General features: G+C 42.2%; 1 protein-coding gene across 2 annotated transcripts in view; it reads right to left on the reverse strand.

Moving 5' to 3' along the window:
- The window catches only part of KLHL1 (kelch like family member 1), a 416,713-nt gene that overhangs the window by 252,655 nt on the left and 142,635 nt on the right, over nucleotides 1-21,423 (reverse strand). For both annotated transcript variants that reach the window (XM_024211986.2, XM_024211977.2), the window contains one exon: nucleotides 5,852-5,988. In XM_024211986.2, coding sequence (XP_024067754.1) covers nucleotides 5,852-5,988 — 137 coding nt within the window. The remainder of the gene's footprint in view (nucleotides 1-5,851; nucleotides 5,989-21,423) is intronic.

The following is a 21,423-nucleotide window of genomic DNA, read 5'->3' on the forward strand; positions in this document are numbered from 1 at the left end:
CAAACAAACAAACAAACAAACAAACAAACAAACAAACAAACAAACAAACAAACAGGTAAACCTTGAAGCATCCCTGAAGGTCAACAGATTTAGGCTATTTTAGACCATGTGTAGTAAGGCAGAGTTGCCTCCCACTGGACCTGAGAGGGAGGGACCATTACATGCCTTTTGCTGGGCAGAGCCAAACATGCTCTTCCTCCCACACCGGAAACACAAGGGCGGACAGAAAGTATAAAGAGAGGGACCTTTAGCTCAGTTTTTGCTGGGCCAGGGAAGGAGGGGGATGTCTGGATCCCTCTGTCTGGATTCCCAGACCAGTTGCTGAGCCATGCAGTGCCCTGCCAACGAAGGAGGCTGAGGGCAGGGAGGTTTTGCTAGAGCCGACATCGGCCGATTATGGAGCAGCGAGAGAGGTCTCGTTGCCAGCAGAGCAACGCTGGTGGAGTGCATTAGAAAGTAGCTCATGGGAACCAGACATTGATCCAGTTGTACTGCCAGGAAAAGAGGCAGCATGTTTTGGTTGTTTCCCAGCTGACCCAGTGGCAGGACTACCTGACACTGTTAGGGCGCTAGGCTGGGTCCTCCTACCCCCCTGTCATAATCCCCCCTCACACCTGGGACCGGTGATCAGCCTGAGGCCTAAAGCTGTGGCCATAGACTATTGCTTTGCCCCGCCCAGAGGACCAGAACCCGTAGACTGTTTCTTTACTGTCTGACCCAGCCTAAAGGTGCTGTCCCACCCAGAGGGCCAGAAACCCGACTGTTGGAGTCAGCTATGAAGAAATGGAGTGACCTCCTTCCAGACTCGAGAAGGAGGGACCATTACACCAAGAAAGATAAAGAACCTTCATCCTGAGGGACATTCACAGAGAACACTCTGCCACTAGCCCCTTCTGATTTACACCAAAGGTGTTCCCTCTTGCATGTCTCTGCTGATCTCAGTTCTGGCAGTGTGGCACAAGGTGAAGCAGTCTCTTACAGGCTAGACCCACTCCCTGTACAATACATGGGGAGAGATAGGTGCCTAAGAATGGGATCTACAAAAGCCAGAATGTTAAGCAAGGAGCCAGTAGGAAATGCTGAGGACTGTGATGTGGCCTAAGCACCACACCTCTTATGGAGTTAGGTGCCTATCTCTGCTTGGGCTTCTGAGCCGTGAACCCTCTCCTGGATTTAGATGCCTAAGTCGGGTTTTTTTTGCAAGAAATGGTACTGCAATCCCCCCCCCATAACTTTTAGCCCAGTAGTTAAGACACTCACCAAGGATGTTGGAGTAGGAATTTGAACTGGAATATCCCACCTCTAAGGAGAGGTGCCATAACCACTTGACCATGGGCTATTTTGATAAGGGTGCTCTCAATGTCTCCTGTTGAAGCTATTCCACCGTGTATCAATAATTAAATAAATAAACTGTAATGGAAACAGCGAGAATGAGTCTATAGTCTCGTGGTTAGGGCACTCATCTGAGAGGTGAGAGACTAAATTCAAATTTCTTCTCCACATCAGACATTAAGTGCCTACAGGGTTAGGTGGGAATTGAGCTGGGATTTGGGGCATCTCTGTGGTGCCTAAATGTTGGACTTCAGCATCTAACTGTCACTTTAGGTGCCTAAGCCCTTTTGTGGATCTAGACTCAGATAGTTAGGTAGATGAGGATAATGAAAAAACAATGGCAAAAGTTCAATGAATTAATTCATATAATAAGAATGATAAAGAACAGCTTTGCTTTGTTCCCCTCACAAGCTTAGAGAGCTCTGATTATACATGTATCAATATTGTAACAGGTAGCTTTTGATCAAAGACACTAACCCATGTACAAAATTGGGGACCAATACTGAAAAATTCTAGAGTTGAAAATAAATCTCCTAAAGAAGCCATTTGACTGTGTCTGCTGAGTCAAGATTTAGAATGAGTTCATGAGGTTTTTTTGCCACTGCAGGAAGTAAATAAGGTTTTATTCTCCTTACATTGTTGCTGGCTGTCCAATACTGTAGAAAGCCAGACTGATATGTATGAACTGAGAGAAGGAACAGTTCATTTGAATACACCCCAGCAAGGACTTTTATGAAAGAATTTTAGTGTACCCTCAAAAAAAAGATGATAGAGAATTTGTTGGTTTGAAGTAACTGGACATTTTGTGTAAGGTATGAAAAAAATTCTTATTTTTTTAGAAATAAGTGTCCTGAATTTCAAAAGTGCTGAGCACTCAGCAGCCCCAAGTGATTTAACTGCCCAAAAGACCATGCCCTTGTCGGAGTCGTAGAGAGTGCAGTTCCCATGAACGAGTTGTTATTATCAAAAACAGTGTTACTAGGAAGCTGAAAATCTGTAGAGATACCAATAAGGGCTTGATGTTTAAGATAAAAGCCTCTCTCTATCGATCACAGGATGTAGTAACTGATAGCAGTCCCCCTTTTGGATAGATGTCAGTATCTATCAACCTCGGTATCTGTGATGAACACACACTCACTCATCTTTGGGGAGGTTCAGTTTTCAAGTGTTGTAACATTATTTTGTTTTATTACTTTAATTGAAGAGAGCAGCCAATGATCAATAAGGGGATGCTTTTATCTCAAACACTGATCTTTTATTTATAAATACAGGTTTTCAGGCACCTATTAACACTGCTTACATTTTTAGTGTGTGATAAAGATCAAATAATTTCATTAGACTCTAAACCACTGTAAAACTGGCAGACAGATTACATTAATATAACAAGGACATATAATTGTTTACACCTGTTTAAAACTGGTGGCAATGCTATACTGTCAGCACGTATGGTGTGATCACTTTTTTCTGTTCTGATAGGTTTCTTCAAAAACTGCTATAAGCCCATAATCATCCTTGATTTACTGTAACACTCAACTGCCCCCAAGTAAAGACTTTGTCTCAGACAACAGCAACTAAATCTGAAATTAATGTAATTTTTGGTACCACATATCCAGATATAATTATGGAGATTTTGTTGTCTAATTCTGACAAATGGAGTTAGTAAAGTCAATTACTGCCTCTCTACAAACTGGAAACCTAACATGGGCATCTCACAGAAGAAATTCCTGTATGTTTATAAATTGTAGATGTAAGGACACCAGCATGGTGGAAATCTGATAAAATACTGATGGCCTTTTTGCAGTCTCTTCTGGAAAGCTCACACTTCAAACTTTGCCCCGGCTCCTGTACTCAATAGCCCTTAGCATATCAATTTAAAGAATCAAGCTCTTGGGAACTTTGAAGTTAAACTGACTCCGACAATGAATGACCATTTGCCAGCATTTAACATATAATATCTAATTATCTGAAATGGACCTAAGATGTACAGTTAGAATCCTGATTTATATACAAATTTCCACAAAGTTTGAGTTGGTTCAGAACCAAGGATTGGACCCTGTGTATAGAGGTGTGCCTGAGCCCCAAAGTTCAGATCCAGAGCTAAACTTAGCTAAAGTTTGAGAGGGTTTGGATCTGCCTTTCCACTCTTAGCTGATCTCTAATACAAGAGTTTTATAGTCAGAGATGGTAGCACCTGCTATATTTATGTTTGCCTGACACTTCCCACTTCTTTGACAAACTTTCACTATTCAGCTGCAATTTTCCATATCATAGAATCATAGAAGATTAGGGTTGGAAGAGACCTCAGGATGTCATCTAGTCCAACCCCCTGCTCAAAGCAGGACCAACATCAACTAAATTATCCCAGTCAGGGCTTTGTCAAGCCGGACCTTAAAAACCTCACATATTTGCCTCAGGCTGAATTTTCAGCTAAAATGTTTGAGCTGTTTCAGGTAATAATATAAGAGGAAAAAATGTTTTACCCATCTCAAAAAAAAGTTATTACAAAAGTTTTATTGGCCAGCTGTCTAGCAGCCCCAGCCTTTGGTTTGAGGACTAGAAATGTGGTGCAGGTTTGCCTTTTTTGCTTGGATATGCCTTCCGCTGTTTGTGAGAGAAAAATGCACAACTTTGCTAAGTTATAAGCTGCTGAAAAATCTCAGTTGCACACACTGGGTTGCAATTAATTTTCAGAATATAAGAGAAAGGCAAAGAAGACAACTTTATCCTGCACATAGGAAGTAACCGAGCAGTGTGATTACATTCAACCATGATCACAACTAGCCCTGGTTGAAACACTGCAGAAGACATTTAGGATGAGAAATTTATTTAGACTGGAGGTTGGCCTGTTAAGTTTAGTCTCTAGGAATCATGTTATGATTTTGTATTATATGCAACCCTTCTGTTTTCATCATCCTTGCTCACAATCTCTTCAATTTTGATCTTTGGTAATAAACTTACGATTGTTTTTCCTATAAATATATCTCAGTGTGGTGGTATTGTACAGGGGGCTGATCCTGAGTTGAGTCATTCAAGCTGCTGTGTACACATAATGTGGTATTTCTGTGGCCTGTTCAGTAGAGAAGGGGCTGAACTACAGGGGTACACTTCAAAGAGGCTTAAAGAGTGGGATACATCAATTTTTAACCTTCAAGACAAAGTAAAGGCTGACATAGCTCAGAGGAGATTTTTTGGGAGGGAGGCTACCAGGCTGAAGTGGAGGTGTCACGTAGCTGACAGCCAGTTAAGCACAAGCAAGCCTCTCTCTCGCTTGTTGCAGGGGGGTAACAAGGTGACTCAAAGTCCTGGGTACCATGAGAACCATCACATAAAAGTGCTATATAATGCTAAGTATGCTGAAAAATCAGGCATATGTGTCTCATACTGCACACCCAAAAGTAGTGGGCACTTTTGACCATAATCTTTCTGTGTCTCACCTCCTCATGTGTAAATTGGGGATAATAAAATCCCTTGAATTTACATGAGTACTTTGAAAATAATTCATTAATGTTTGTGAAGCACTCAAATATTACAATGATGAAAATGGGGAAAATAAAACCCCACGATGAAATTAATAATTGTATAGTCTGAAAAGATTTGGAATAGAGTGCAGTAAATAGTGCTTGGGGCTACACATTGAACAGTGAGGAAAAAAACCCCAAACATTGAATAGCAGCTCATTCAGTCACCACCGTCCATTTTGTGGACTGAATGGGGCTGGTACACTGTGAGAAAAAAACAGTATGTGATCACATAATTAACGGCTGTATGCATACACAAAGGGGGCAAATTAAAGTTGCACAGACTACCTTAATTCTGGTATTTCCTGTCTTTTGAGTTCTTGACTTTGCAACCTTAATGTTCTTTTAATGTTGTCTTTGTGTGTGAGATACATATATATGATTTGACTTCACTCAGTAATAAAATACAGCAGCTGTTCAGAAAAACACAGCTGTTCAGTAACATAGAGAAACACTACATAACAGATTGAAAGGCTAGACCAGGAATTGAAGAAGACTGTATCCAATTCAAACTACAACAGGATTTTTTTTAAAAGTATAAAGTAAATAGAATTTGACCAGGACATTAGAACACTCCTGTACTTCCAAAAAGTGCCATAGGTCCTGACCACATATGGCCATTAAAGAACCTGTGTTTTAGGATTATCCAATACACAGTGCTTTTCTCAACAGTGATAGATAATACCATGCTAGATCACACCTGGCACATTAAGTAGAATGTCATTTACGACTATCTAAAAAATGCCTTTTCCTGGACACTCCAAGTTTCCACCAAACCAGATCCTATATAGGTTTTGGAGATTTGAGTTCAGAGTCTAAGGTGCAGAATGATGATCGATAAAAAAATAGAATGATATTTAATATTCCAAACACGTATTAAATGAAGGGTTTTAAATTAATACTGAATCAGAAACATACATAAGATATACCTCCAGTTAACTCATAGGAAACAAATCTCAATATCCTCCTTTCTGGGAAACATAATGAATACATTATAGTACCTGTGTATGCAAACTGAACAAGATCCCACAGCGCATTAGGGTCGATGCCTTCCATTTTGATCTCCTCTTGCTTGGCCTCACAAACATCACTCGTAAACATGGCAGCAAAGTAGTCAGAGACAGAACTGAGAACAAGCCTACAAAAAAGTGACATAGGTGTCAGTAAAATTACTGCATTTCCATTAGTTCCCTAAAATGATTACATTAAGAACACTCACAGATTTTTATTTATTAAAAATGTTAAGTAGTATCAGTATTTTATTAATATCTGTAGATGGAGAGATATAAAATGACAAGTGGGCTAATACTTCCCATTATAATTTGTTTTTGCATCACAATGTAACTCAAGTGGTGCATAAGCACAGAAGTACAAAAGCAGAATAGACAAATTGGTTTACAGTCTTAGTCACTGAGGCCCTATCATGTCAGGATCAGAAATAATGTCACTTTTGTTAAGATAACCACCCCTTGGTGTCAAAGCCAGATTATGAGAGAAATTGGTACCATGGATCAGAGGTGCTCTTAATACCTTCCAAAAGGCCAGATTGTGGTACCTTTACTCACAGCAAACACTGTACAACACCCTGAACTCCACACATAGCAATTTAGATTTCAGTGGGATTACTGTAAAGCAGTGGTTCTCAAACTTGGGCCGCCGCTTGTTCAGGGAAAGCCCCTGACGGGCTGGGCCGGTTTGTTTACCTGCTCCGTCTGCAGGTTCGGCAGATCGCAGTTCCCACTGGACGCGGTTCGCCGCTCCAGGCCAATGGGGGCTGCAGGAAGGGCGGCCAGCACGTCCCCCGGCCCGCGCTCCTTCCTGCAGCCCCCATTGGCCTGGAGCGGTGAACCGCGGCCAGTGGGAGCCGCGATCAGCTGAACCTGTGGATGCAGCAGGTAAACAAACTGGCCCAGACCACAAGGGGCTTTCCCTGAACAAGCAGCAGTCCAAGTTTGAGAACCACTGGTGTAAGATACTATTAAATATGAGCAAAGACATCAAAATTTAGTGGAAACAAATTGTTTATTTAGGACACATTACCTATAGAAAATTAACTGCTTAATTGCCACCATCTATGGCTGGTTTGTCTGGGGACATAATTTGTATAAAACTAATATACTGAAAAAATATACATATCAGGAATATCCTATTTCTTTAAGACCCAAACACCAGATCTTTAAACTTTCATTCAAATGTCATCTTATAATAATGTGACTTTGTCCTTTGTCAGGTATGGATATTTACAGAAAATAATAGGATCAGAAAATGTTTGGGGGAAACCTAAACATAGAATGAGTCCTACACACCGTAGTAAACCATAACAATAGTCCTCATCTTATATTCTCAGAACAGTCAATGCACAAGTGCATAGCTGCTAGAGGGAGCAGGAACAGCCCTGGGAGATGCTCACTCCCCTTGCATGAGGATGTGTATTCAGTACCAATCACCACATCAAGATCTGATACATTCACATACTTATTCAATCAGGCCTTTAATGACAATAAGAGAATAATACATCACAATACATCACTTTTTAAAAAAAGACAATACCTTTTATTTGGCTCTCAAGAGACTCCTAACTGATTCATGATCAAAGTATTATTTAATACTTGGAAACATTCTGTCAGATAAAGCCTCTCAAGTAGTAGTTAGCAAGCCATTTTGTTTTAAATCTCACATCTAAGGCATGATCTTATTCCCATGTGACAAATGCTGTATTGTTTCTTATTTATTAATTATTGTCTTAGATTTAATACCCTAGCTGTAAATTAGACAATTAGACTTTGAAGTAATGGCTGATTAAAAAAACATCAAAGATTGGCTAAACTTCACAGGATAACTTTACTGCATTAAAATGCTATTCACAGATTTGTAGGCTTCCAATGGATAAAAATACTGTGTAAAAATGCACTGATTAAATAAAGTTGAACAATATTCTTTTAAAACAATTAAATATCTTTTCTCTAATTTTCACCATTCATAACATAGTCATAAATTATTTATGTTATATTATAACATATCCAAATAAAGGGAGAATTCCTGACCTAACTCAGAGGTGCAGTGGATGGAAAAATATAGCAATGAAGGACAGGAGTGCTATCCATGTCTCTTGCCAAGCCTCTCCAAGGGCAAGCAATGGGGATTGTGAAGAGGCTATTTGGACTAGCCATCTGCACTAGCACCCCCACACAAACAAGCCAAGATTTTGGCTAGTGACTAGTTAGAATTTCTTTTAAAATAGTCTCCAGCAACATCTGAGTAACATGTTAATAGTGAAAATAGCTGTATTAGCAATGGAAAAGACCAATAATTAATTCCACAACATTCTAAAACTTTTCTCCCCTTTAATATTATTTATTAAACAAGTGAAATTCAATTGAAAGACACCTCTTAATTAATTTTTTTCTGAAAGGTAACACTTTATTAAATCATACTTGTGCTTCACAAACATCAAATATTCAAATGGAATTTAAAAAAAAAAAGAAGATATCAAAGGGCTCGATTAATCTATAGTGATCTGCTGCTTTCTGCACCTCTTGAGGGTGCAAATAGTTGTAAATCTTGGCCTGGAGATATGCTGACCTATTCAACAGAAAGGTCAGTTGTCTCATGGATGTCATTTTCCCAACTACTGCACTGCCCATAGGAATATATTAATTCAGGGATCGGCAACCTTTGGCATGCAGACCGCCAGGGTAAGGCAGTTTGTTTACCTTCTGCGTCCACAGGTTCGGCTGATCGCAGCTCCTACTGGCCAAAGGTTGCCAATCCCTGTACTAATGAATCTCTCTTCCTTTGAAGATCATTACATCCAGTTCACATAGCTTCAGAGATGATTCATGGAGAGAAAAATAATTTGTGGGGGGAGAGGAATTTAATCCAGGTAGATTGACTTCTTAATTGCACCAACTGTTAGCTGGAATTGCAACCTGCTCCCAATAACCCCCAAAACTTTCTGTTTCCACTTGCAACATGTTATGTACTGGCAAGTTTTCCTATTTTATTTCTGTCTGACTTCTTTCATAGTACAATGATGCCTTACAATTTTCCCAGCAGCCTTGTGACAGCCTAGGCCCCTATGATCACTCTGTTAAAAGGTTATGATATATTTTGTACAAAGTACATCTTGTGAGTATCATTTGACAACTCGGTCTGCTGAACATTACTGTCCTGGTAAAATGTGTGTATCATCATTGTATGTACAATTATAAGATTCTACTCTACAACATTGCTGTAACATGCTCCAGAGTTAGAAAGCAGGCCAAAACAGTTTTGCAGAGACAACAAGGCTATAACTTAGTTAACTGAACATTATCAAGCAGGGGAGAACGTGTGAACAAGAAATTTACTTTCCATCACAGGGATGACTCACATCCACAAGAGACTGTTTTTCACCATGACTGCGCAAGGATGTCTCTAGTACAAGAAATTGAATTATAAAGAGGGAAGAAAAATGCTTGACCTAACTCTCCTCCTTCATCTCTTCTAATGACATCAACGACTCCTAAAGAACTGAACTTTGTGTGTGTGTGGGGAGGGGGGCAGAGAGATCCTGGCTGAAAAGAAACTCAGCCAGTGGACTACAAAGCATCTGGTGAGAAAGATATTTTCTTTAAGTCCCTTTTAGCTTGTTAAGTTAGATGTCAGTTGCATTTCATCTTTTATTTATTTTGTAACCAATCCTCACTTTTATGCCTCTTTACTTGTAGTCACTTAAAATCTTACTTTTGTTTCAGGTAGTTAATAAATTTATCTTATTGTTTTATCTTAACCAGTGTGTTTGGATTAAATGGGTGGGAAACTCCATTTGGGATAGCAATGCTGGTCATATAATTTTCCTGTGATGAAATGACGGACTTTATATGAGCTTGCACTGTTCAGTAGTGTGCTGGGCAATACAGGATGCACATTTCTGGGGGAAAGTTTGGGACTAGAGAATCTTCTGGTGTTCTTCTGCAGTGTGATTCATGACTGGCTAGCTAGTAGCACTCAGTGCTGTGTAACTAGGAGCAAGTTACAAGCTGGAGGCTGTGTGTTAACTAGCAAGGAGTGGCTGTTCTTGAGTAAAGCAGTGTAAAAGGCATGCAAAGTTGGAGAACTGAGGAGACACAGCTATTCAGCAGTCCAGATGGTACCCTGGGTAATGCCACAAGTCTACATACAAATGTCCAGTCACACAGCAGGAAACATCTAGGGGGTTCCTTACTGCATAAGGACATTTAGGGCCTGATTCTTCTCATACTAGTTTATTCCATTGACCTCAGTGGAATTGCTCCAGATTTACAGCTGTGTAAATGAGAAGAGAAAGACACTAATGGCGTCTGCTTCAGCATCTTAAGCCCTTTAACATTTAGAAATATTTTTCATTAAAAATATTGCCCTTTTTCTGATGGTGAGATACAAAAGATACTTTACTTGATGCAGTAATATAGAATTACATAAAAATACTTCATGTTAGGGGTCTGCAGAAAATGCTCGATTTTAAAATAGGCAACCTGGTTTGAATAAAAATAGAGCTGTACCTTCACCAAAAATTACTGGCGAAAGCCTTCCCTCAAGATCAAAATAATTTGATTACTTCTCTCTACCATTCATTCATTATTTGTTACCTTTGGTACTTCATGGTTTCAACGGGTACTGGAAGTGGAAGAACAAAAATGAAGGCTACAGTAGGGGGAACTGTATCCTGGAAAGCAATGATTGTGAAAAGGAGTTAGTGCTCAAAGTGGACAAGGAACAAAACATGAGCTCCCATGGTGGCCAGAAGGGTTAATGCAGCCCCTGAATGTATAAACAGGTGAGTAGGAGTCCTTCAGGAGCTCGATCTGTTTAATTTATTAAAAAGAAGACTGAAAGGTGACTTGATCATAGTGTCTAAGTAGCTTCACAGGGAGAAAATACCAAGTATTAAAGAGCTCTTTAACCTAGTGAAGAAAGGCACAACGAGAACCATTGACTGGAAGCAGCGGCGTATTATCGCCTAGGCCAACAAGGCCTAGGGCTAGGGTGGCAAATTTGCAGGGGCAGCAAATTTAAAAAAGCAGCCCAGCATTTTTGTAATCGCGGCATCACACGCGCTGCGATTCTACCAATCATGATAGTGCGTATTGAAACTACCAATGACGGCGCAATGTGACGCCATTTAGTAAACAACATACTCCGGACTGGAGTCGCGACAATCCTAAGCGTTAACAATATGACCGGAAGGAAGAAATTAAGTGGTTCTCAGTTTAAAAAAAAATGCTATACAAAAGAAAGAAAGGGAAAATGAAATGATAGCAAAAATGCGCAAAATTGATTCCTTTGTTGTATCAGTTAGTGCCGACAGTGAGACAGAAAAAAAAGTTGAAATAAGTAGTAAAGTAAAAAGTGAAAATATTGGTGTTAATATTGAAAATATTGATGTGTATAAAGTACATATTAAAACTAATGAAGAAATTCCGGCTGCGGTTAGTGTTGAAGAAATGTTCTAAATACTAGTGAATCAGAGACTACCGGGAATCATGTTGATCTGGATATCTTTGACAATACTGCAGAGATTTGTGAATCACGTCAATCAGAAATTCAATCTGACATTGGAATATCTATCATAAGTGACGATCCGGCCCAATGGATATTGAATGATGCTACAATTGAATATTTATCAACACATGGTATTAAACAAAATATCAATAGTGATTTTACTAACTCAAAAGGACAATATACTGATAAAATGTGTGATCTAACAAAAAATGTGTTTGAACGACATCTTTTAAATGGTGAAGTAAAGCCACAGCAATATCTTGTATATTTGGAGAGCAAAGGAGCCGTGTTTTGTGTCCCATGTCGATTATTCGGAGGGATCTCTAGTCTGGCAACGAGTGGATATCATGACTGGAAAAACATATCAGCTCGACTATGTGAACATGAAAATTCGACTGAACATAAAATATGTGTACTGACAATGGTGAGGAGAGGTGAGATATCTGGAAGAATTGATACAAATTTAAAATTTCAAATGGAAGAAGACATTATTTATTGGAGAATTGTATTGAAGAGGAGTGTAGCAGTGGTAAAGAAACTTTCAAGCAGAGTACTTGCATTTAGAGGTAAGGTGGAAAAAATTGGATCACCTTATAATGGCAATTACATGATGGCCCTTGAGCTTGTCGCAGAATTCGACCCATTTTTAGCAAGTCACATTGCATGTTACGGAAATGAAGGTCGAGGTAACGTATCTTATCTTTCATCCTATCTATGTAATGAATTTATAAAATTAATGACTTCAAATGTGATCTCAAATATTATTAAAGAAGTAAAAGAAGCCAAATATTTCTCGATAAGCGTTGACTCAACTCCCGACATATCTCATGTTGATCAATTGACTTTTATACTGAGATATGTAAACGATGATGGCATACCAGTAGAGAGGTTTCTTTGTTTTTTACCAAATACTGGCCACAAATCAGAACAGTTAGCTGATGCTGTACTTTCAACTTTGGATTGTTATGGATTAGATATCGCAAACTGCCGTGGCCAGTCGTACGACAATGCCACTAACATGTCTGGTGTATATAGCAGGTTGCAAGCAAGAATTAAGAATAGAAATCCTTATGCTGTCTATGTGCCTTGCTCTGCACATTCTTTAAATCTGGTTGGAGTATGTGCAGCAGAAAGTTGTCAAGAAGCATGTTCATTTTTCTCAGCTGTCCAACATCTTTATTCATTTTTTTCTGCCTCTACTCACCGGTGGGAGATTTTACTATCTAATTTGAAGCCAGGCAGTAAAGTAATAAAAAGACTTTCTGAGACTCGATGGTCAGCTCGAGTGGAAGCTTGTCATAATTTGAGTGAAAACTGGAATGCTATAATTAAAGCCTTAAATACAATAAAGGAAGATGCTACTGAGAAACCTGTTACACGTAATGAAGCTGCAGGCCTGCAGCGAAAACTCGATCAACTTGAGGCAGCTTTTATGGCTGTATTTTGGAGCTCACTCTTGGAAAGATTTCATATAACTAGCCCCAAACTGCAAAATGTTTATATCGATATACAGACAGTTGTAGAACTCTACAACTCACGAATAGGATACATTAACTCTATACGGGATTTGTTTGATATGTACGAAGAGAAAGCCAAAGAAAAAGCTGAAATTGAAGACTACAAATTTGACACAAGGCAAAAAAGAAAGTGTAAGCTGCAAGCTGAGGAGACACGCAAAGTTGAAGTGGAAATGTGTGGTAGAGATAAATTTAAAGTAGATACCTTTTTAACAATACCTGACCTTGTATGTTCCGAATTAAAATGCAGAAGTAATGCGTATCAAGAAATTTATGGCAGATTTCAGTTTCTCTCTAACATTACCAATACTTCAACAGCAGATATAACAGTTCACGCTAAAAAAGTACAGCTATGCTACCAAGGAGATTTAGAAGACTCATTTGTGAATGAGTGTCTACATTTTCGATCGTATTTGTAAGGTGTCAAAATTCCTGAAAATGAAAAGAAGTCAATTATAAGATATTGCAGCCTTCTTTGAAATCAAAACATTCATTCAGTATATCCAAATCTTGATATTTCCATCTGAATGTTTGTTTGCACACCTGCTACAAACTGTTCAGCGGAACAATCATTTTTGGCATTAAAAAGGGTGAAAAACTATTTGAGGGCTAATCTCACTGAAGAAAAATTAAACTCCCTTTCTTTCCTGACAATTGAAAAGGATCTAACAACGTCTCTGGATTATACAGAATTAATTAATAAGTTTGCTGCTTAAAGGTGTAGGCATAAACAAATGTAATTACTTACTACTCAAATACTTTTATTTCTTTCATTGTATCTACATAAAATAAAAAATAAATATTTGATATAGACCGGACCCCCGCTTGAATGCGGCATTTTGGATCCATGTGCAGTCTCGCGCTATAAGCAAAATTGCGCTATACAGACACATGTTCAAGTGAGGGTCCGCTGTACTCGTAATTTTATTTATAATAAAACTTGTAAATGTTCAATTATTTTAATGATATTTAGATGTATTTTAGTTCAAACAAATCTGTAAAAAAACTAAAACAAGTTCATATGGGGCCAGCCGCCGGGGGCGGCAATTATTTCAGGGCCTAAGGGCGGCAAAATCATTGATCCGCCACTGACTGGAAGTTGAAAGCCAACAAATTCAAATCAGATATAAGACGCATCTGTTTGACAGTGAGGGTGACTAGCCACTGGGACAAACTACCAAAGAAGTGGTAGATTCTCCATCTTGTGATGACTCAAACTCAAGATGTTTTTACTTAAACACAAGCTACTGGACTCAATATAGGGGTAACTGGGTGAAATTCTATTGCCTGTGTGTTATGCATGAGGTCAGACAAGATGATCTAATAGTCCCTTCAACTTTAAAAAAAATTATGAATCTGATCTCTTTGAGTTGTGTTCTGCTACCATGACAAGCAGGGGTGGTAGAATTGAGCAATTTACTTTTTGCTAAATAAATCTAAAATGGGTTGCAATATTCCTTTTTGTATTTGCCTGTAGCACCACTTTTCATATAAATATATACAGGAAGATGTTTGTGGGGCAGAAAAGTTAGGATGAGAGGGCTAGGTTCACAAAGGGAGTTAGGTGTTGCAATGCCTATTAAAAACTCACTGGGATGCACAAAGCTTGAGTTAGGCACTCAGGCTTCCAACACAATGAGTGTAGGGAAATGGGCACCTAAAAATGGGATTCACAAAAGCCAACATGCTGAGCAGGGAGCTACCTAAGATAGCTAACAGGAGATGCCAATGAGGGGTGTATGTGTTAAGCATCACCCCTCTCAGGGAATTCAGTCTAGCACCTATCTCTGTTTGGGATTCTCAGCTCTGAGCCCTCTGCTGGGGTCAGGCACCTAAATAATCCAGTGAGTGGAAGCGGGGGAGAGGAGCTCCTTCATTACTGTCAGCCCGGAGGTTAGGGTACTCACCTCAGATGTGGGAGACTCCTACTTCCAGTCCCCCCTCCAGCTGATAAGAAGGGATTTGAACAGTGATCTGCCACCTCTCAGATGAATGCTCTAACCACACTACCTAGCATGCTGTCTTTTGGGGATAACGTTCTAATGTTTCTTTCATTCATTGTACATGGAGCCTACACACCTAATTGACGTTTTGTAGATCCAGTGATTTTCTAGGTGCCTATAAGATAGGCTTTGTGACACTCAGCAATGCAATGTTCAAGTCCCTTTTTGGATCCAGCCCTAAATTTCTGCTAGATTTTGTGAGGGAGGATGGTCTGTAGTCTCCTTGTCTGGGGCCCGGATCAGTTCCTCCCCAGCTTTGGATTCTTGATGCCCTGAAGAGAACTACACCGAGTCCGGGACAGAGGAGGCAGCTGACACCTCCACTCTCCAGAAAAAGGAGGGAGCCCATGTATACTGGACATTGGTTGGCCCATCCGGCCATTACTCTTTTGTTCTAAATTTGCTTCCATGAGGTGAACATTTTGTATGAATGCCTTTTATTCTTTCATTGCTGGTAGGATAGTAAGTGCTTTCTCCATCTCTGTAGACAGTTTTATTTTGGTGACTATTAGTATTAACACGAGTCCTTCGTGAGCTATTATTGTCATAACAGTCATTAATCTGAGTACTTCCTAATATTGATTTTAGATCTTTGCCTATTTCTTTCCATTATTATTTGATCACTGAGTAATCCAACATTATGTGTTTGCATTTGTCCTTTTCTGATTTGTATCCCCAGAGAAATTCAGGCCTGCTCATTGCACTTTATAGGGCACTGTTTAGGAGTTTTAGGTGCAATATACTTTTAGAATGATGCAGTATCTATGGAGGTGGGCTCGGAGTTCACTGCTTGGCAGCTTGCAGTACTGTTCTTCCAAAGACAGCATTGTCTCTGGCCTGCTAGGTAAGCGCATAGTGGGATATGAAGGTATGGACCAATGACCAGGTGGCCGTTCTACAGATGTCCTGAATAGGCACTTGTGCTAAAAAGGCTGCTGAAGAGGCCTGAACCAGTGTTGGCACAGCCACACCGGCGCTATGAGGATGACCTTCACCCTTTCCTGTTTGATCTTCTTGAGGACCCTGGGCAGCAACAGCACCGGAGGGAAGGCGTACATCAGAGACCCCGATCACAGGAGCAGGAAGGCATCTGACAGGGATCCCTTGTCCCTGCCCTGGTACCAGCAGAAGATGTGGCATTTTCTGTTCTGCCTGGACACAAATAGGTCCACCTGGGGAGTTCCCCACCTGTGGAAGATAGAACTGACCACCTTTTGGTGAAGAGATCACTCGTGGTGAGTCGAGAATGTCCTGCTAAGGCAGTCTGCCCAAGTGTTCCTGGCCCTTGGGAGGTGAGCGGCCACAAGATAGATGCCGTGCTGCAGACAGAAATCCCAGAGCTGGAGCACTTCCTTACAGAGGGCAGACGACCTGGCTCCCCCGTCTGTTGATGTAGAAGACCATGGCCATGTTGTCCGTTAGGACCTGAACCGCCCTGCCTTGTATGTGAGTAAAGGCTTGGTAGGCTAGGCGAACCACCCTGATTTCCCTGATGTTGATGTGCAGGGACCAATTGTGACTGGACCAATGGCCTTGAGTACTGAGATTGCCCAGGTGGACTCCCCAACTGAGGTCCGAAGTGTCGGAGACGAGAGTCACTGACTAGACCGGGGCCGTGAAGGGGACTCCCTCCAGCAACGACATGGGATCTTGCCACCAGGTAAGGGACAACAGTACACTCTCTGGAATCCTGATCACCAAGTCCATACTGTGCCAGTTGGGGACATAGATTGATGCCAGCCACGCCTGTACGGGCCTGAGGCAGAGTCACACATGCTGGACCATGTAAGTGCATGCTGCCATTTGGCCCAAAGTCTTAGCCACATGTGGGCAGTGGTGAGTGGATGGGCACACAGAGACAAGATGAGGCCCACCATGGCTCAGAACCAAGTCTCAGGGAGGAAGGCTCTGGCTCGAGTGGAGTTGAGTACCACCCCAATTAATTCTATACGTTGCACTGGAGTGAGGGTTGACTTTTTATCGTTTATTATTAGGCCCAGGTCACGGCAGGTGGAACAGACCAGATCGAGATGCCTCCGCACCTGATCTGAGGACCAGCCCCTTATCAACCAGTCATCAAGGTAAGTATGGATTTGGACCCCCGACATTGCAGATAAGCAGCCTCTGGTGCTACTCACTTGGTGAACACTCTTGGAGCCAACGAGAGACCAAAGGGCATTGCCGTGAACTGGAAACGGCACTGGTCCAATGTGAAACAGAGGAAACCACCCCCAGGAATATGGAAATATAGAAGTACACAGTCCTTTAAATCGAGGGTGGCATACCAGTCTCCCGGAACCAGGGATGGGGTGATGAAGGCCAGGGAGGCCATACGAAACTTCAACTTTTTGAGAGACTTGTTGAGACAATGCAGGTCTAGAATAGGTCTAAGGCCCCCTTTTTCCTTCAGAATGATGAAGTAGCAGGAGTAAAATCCTCTTCTTTCCATGTCTTGCGGAAACTCTTCTACTTCCTCTAGGCGCAGGAGGTTTTAACCCCCTGAACAAGGAGTTGCTTATGAGAAAGGTCCTGGAAGAGGGATGGGGAAGGGGGATGGAAGGGTTAGTCAGCTACAAACTGCAGGGTATAGCCCAACAAGACTTTGTCGAGCACCCACCGGTCGGAGGTAATATGGGACCAAGCTGACTGGAAAGGGCGGAGGTAGTTGAGGAAGATGGGGAATGGATCCAGTGCAGTGACTGGGGTATCATCCTCGGGCACACTGCTTTTGGCTGCTTTGGTCCCTAGAAGGACCTGGCTGGGCAGGTGGACAAGACGACAACTGGCAGCATTGCTTAAAACCTCTGTCTTTGTCTTTCTTTTTGTAGGAGCTGGATCAAGGAGTACCTCAAGACATCGTCAATGGCAAAGGCGGGGGGGGGGGGGGGGGTTTTTTTCTTTTGGCTTGCTGAGGAGTATGTAGGCCCAAGGATCAGAGGGTGGCCCGGGAGTCTTTAAGGCTATGGAGCCTAGCGTCAGTTAGCTCCAAGAAGAGCCCCATTCCCTCAAAAGGGAGGTCCTGGAGGGTGGATTGCATGTCCTTGGACAGCACGGAGGTCTGTAACCAGGAGCTACGCCTCATGGCTATTGCAGAGGTGACCACCCTGTACGCCGAGTCTGTGGCATCCCAGGTCATCTGGACGACACCCCTGGCCACCACCTTACCCATTTCTATCTTGTGACGAACTTCTGCCCCCGATCCTGTGGGAGGCTCTCTTTGAACTTGCCGACGGAGTGCCACGGGTTGAAATTGTATCGGCCAAGGAGGGCCTGATGGTTAGTGACCCTAAACTGGAGACTTGCTGTTGAATAATTTTTTCTGCCAATTAATTCCAGCCTCTTGGCATCCTTATTTTTGGTGGTGCCACTCACCTGGCCCTGCCTGGCCCTTTCGTTGACAGCAGACACGATCAGGGACCCCACAGGAGGGTGTGCGTACAGGTATTCAAACCTCTTTGTGGGGACGTAGTACTTCTTTTCCGCCTTCTTGGATGTGGACAGAATGGAAGATGGGGTCTGCCACACCAATGTGGCGACCTTTAGGACCCTGGGGTGAATGGGCAATGCGACCCAGGCTGGGGCACAGGAGGGAATGACATTGAATAAGTCATCGGGTTCCTCAGCTAGTTCTTCAACCTCCAAGTTCAGGTTGGCCACCCTCTTTTTAAGTAGGGCTTGGTGCTCCCCAAAGTTATCGGGAGGGCTACTGGTTTGCAAGGGCCCTGCCACTGCCTTATCTAGGGAAGATGAGGATGACTGCACCGCCGGAGGCTGGGAGGCATCCCCTTGCTGCATCAGGGACTGCTCTTCAGCAGCCAGGGCCTCCTGCGGAATTACCACTTCGGATTCAGCCCCTTGCTTCAACACCGGTGCCGGCTGTGCCGGGGGTAGCTTGTTCGATGCAGCCTGAGAGGAGCGGTGGGAGTACAGTGCCTGCATAACAAGCACCTCCCCACAGGTTCCAGTACTGCCACTGAGACGGACATAGCCCTTGACACCATGCCGGTGCTGCGGGTGCCTTGGCGGGCTCCCAGCTGGGAGACAATTCTGGAAGGGCTGAACTGTCCCTCTGACCCAAAACATTGTTCTTCTGATGACAAGGGTGGGGCTGTGGAAGTCTGAGTCTGTAGACTGACTCATGTGGGTGACCAGTACGGGAAAGACGGGGGCCGGTGCCTGCCCGAAGAATGGTACAGGGACCCCGGCGACTGGTGCTGTGACCAGGAACGGTCTTGTGTTGGATGGGACCAATGCCTAGGAGATTTGTGAGGCAACGGTGACCAGCGCCTTGGCAATCTCTGGTGGGAGGACCATTGGTACTGAGAGTACGGGGATCTGCATTGTGAGGCCAGAGTCCCATGACTTGTAGGCAGAGACTGTGGTGTCAGAGATCTGGGCCTTCTGGCCGGAGACCGGGCTTGCGGTACTGGGATCCTTAGCTATGGCGAAGGGGAACAACACTTGCGGTCTGTGGACTGGGGGGCATTCCACTGCCTTTAGGGGCGGTCCCATCACAGACTTGGTCATTTGAGCTGGTATCTTGGTGGGATCTGTCATGCGGTCAAGTGTCTGCAGTGCTGGTCAGCCTAACTGTTCTTTGGCCACTAGGCCCACCTCGGGCACAGATGGCCCTGCAATGGGCCAGGACCCCCTACCACACCCCAGAGTCGGAGGCAGGTCCCTGGCTGGGCTAGGAGGTCCAACCACAGCAGTACTCCCGAGAGCCTACTTTGCAGGTCTAACTCAGATCCTTTGCCCAAAGAGCCCTTGCATGGTGCCTGTGGATCAGTCGACTTTAACCGCTTCTTCGGTACTGTCAAGGGTGAACGGTGCCAGGCAGATCCCAGTGCCAGCGGTGCAATGTGTGCTGACACCAAAGTACCACTGTGGAGTCTGAGTATGAGGGCTAACTAATCACTGACTAAATAACAAAGGAGAATGATCTGAACAATGAAGAACTGCTAATGCTCTTGCTAAGCCGGACCAGGCACTCCAACCAACCATCACGGGCCGTAAGAAGGAACTGAGAGGGCGTAGGGTGAACAAAAGGGCACATTATTCTGCTTCTGATCTTATAAAAATTATTCACAACTCTGAAAGCCAGTTGTTGTGTGATGACAATGTATTAGATGATAGTGACTTTGTGCCAGACCGTGTCAAGAGTTGCTCTGAGAAGGAAGACCATGTTTCTATTTATTTGTTCACCAAGCTTGTCTTCAGACAATGAGGAGCTTGTGTTCAACCCTGGTCTAAGATGGGAAGAAACAGTTGGGGATAACTTCTTAACCAGTTTCAGCTTGCTGAAGATCTCCTCAATGAAAATTTCACCTATGTTCTAACAATATGACAAAACAAGCCAGATATGCATCTCAGTGAGATGCATCCTCATTACAGCACAGAAAACTGTCGTCAGTGTTAGGGTTTGCTAGACCACTCAACCCTTGTTTCCTGCATTCCAAAAAAGGGCAAGTCAGTAATAATGCTATTGACGATGCATCATGACATGGTTTTAAAAGGAGACAAAAAAAGAAACCCTACATAATTCTCCACTACAATGACACTAAAAGTGGTGTTGATAACATAGACCATCTTGAAATAATGTGCTTCTGTAGGTGCAAGATAAATAGGGGGCCAATGGTTCTTTTTCTTCAACATGTTTGATGTTGCTGGCATTGAAAGTTTCATCACTTGGTTTCACAACAATCCTGCTTGACAGCACACTCAACCAAGACAAAGAAGGCACTTGTTCCTTAATAAACTAGAAGAATGACTTATAGATGCACATATAAAGAGAAAAATACTTGATACCTATCATCGGACCATGCTTATCAAAGCAGCATTCTCATCCCTTGGCTACCATCAAAAACCAGCCACAAAAGGAGCACCTAGCAAACTCAGCAGTGGACACTGCCACATTTGCCCAAGGTCAGCTGCCCAGAAGAGCCACAAGTGATGTGAAGAATGCAGTGAATTTGTATGCTCCACATCGATGTTGATGTGTGAAAACTGCATACAGGCTCACCCTGAATGAGACTCCTGCTGGTCCTTTCAATTTCAGGGGTGTTTTTTTTTTTGCCTAACACTTTAAAAAAATGTTTTTGGTTTCTGAATGCATTTTGGGGACAAAAGTCCCCCACAATATAGTTAAAAACTTGTTTGTGACACTGGATTTATTGTTTTTTTCTCCTAAAACATTTAAGAACTGTTCTTGGTTCCTAGAATGCATGTGGAGTCCAAACTAGCCTCACAACACTATTCATGTAACTTTTTTCTTGACGCTGGATGAAGGTTGAATATATTTCTTAAATGCAGAATATTTTAATAGTACATGTAATTGATTTCTAAAATGAAGAAACCAAAAAAGCAAACTCAGTGTATTGTGTTTTTTTTTTATTTTATTTTAAAATATTATGTTCTAAAAAGATTTTTGGCAGAAATAATTACTATATCACAGCCTTAACTGCATCTTGAAGATTTGTTTGTGGAGCGGGGGAAGGGAGCAAGGTAATATAAAAGGTCTTGATCCTGTAA

The sequence above is a fragment of the Terrapene carolina genome, unplaced genomic scaffold, assembly GCF_002925995.2.
Source record: "Terrapene carolina triunguis isolate 2854851 unplaced genomic scaffold, T_m_triunguis-2.0 Scaffold21, whole genome shotgun sequence".
In the NCBI taxonomy this organism is placed as follows: domain Eukaryota; kingdom Metazoa; phylum Chordata; order Testudines; family Emydidae; genus Terrapene; species Terrapene triunguis.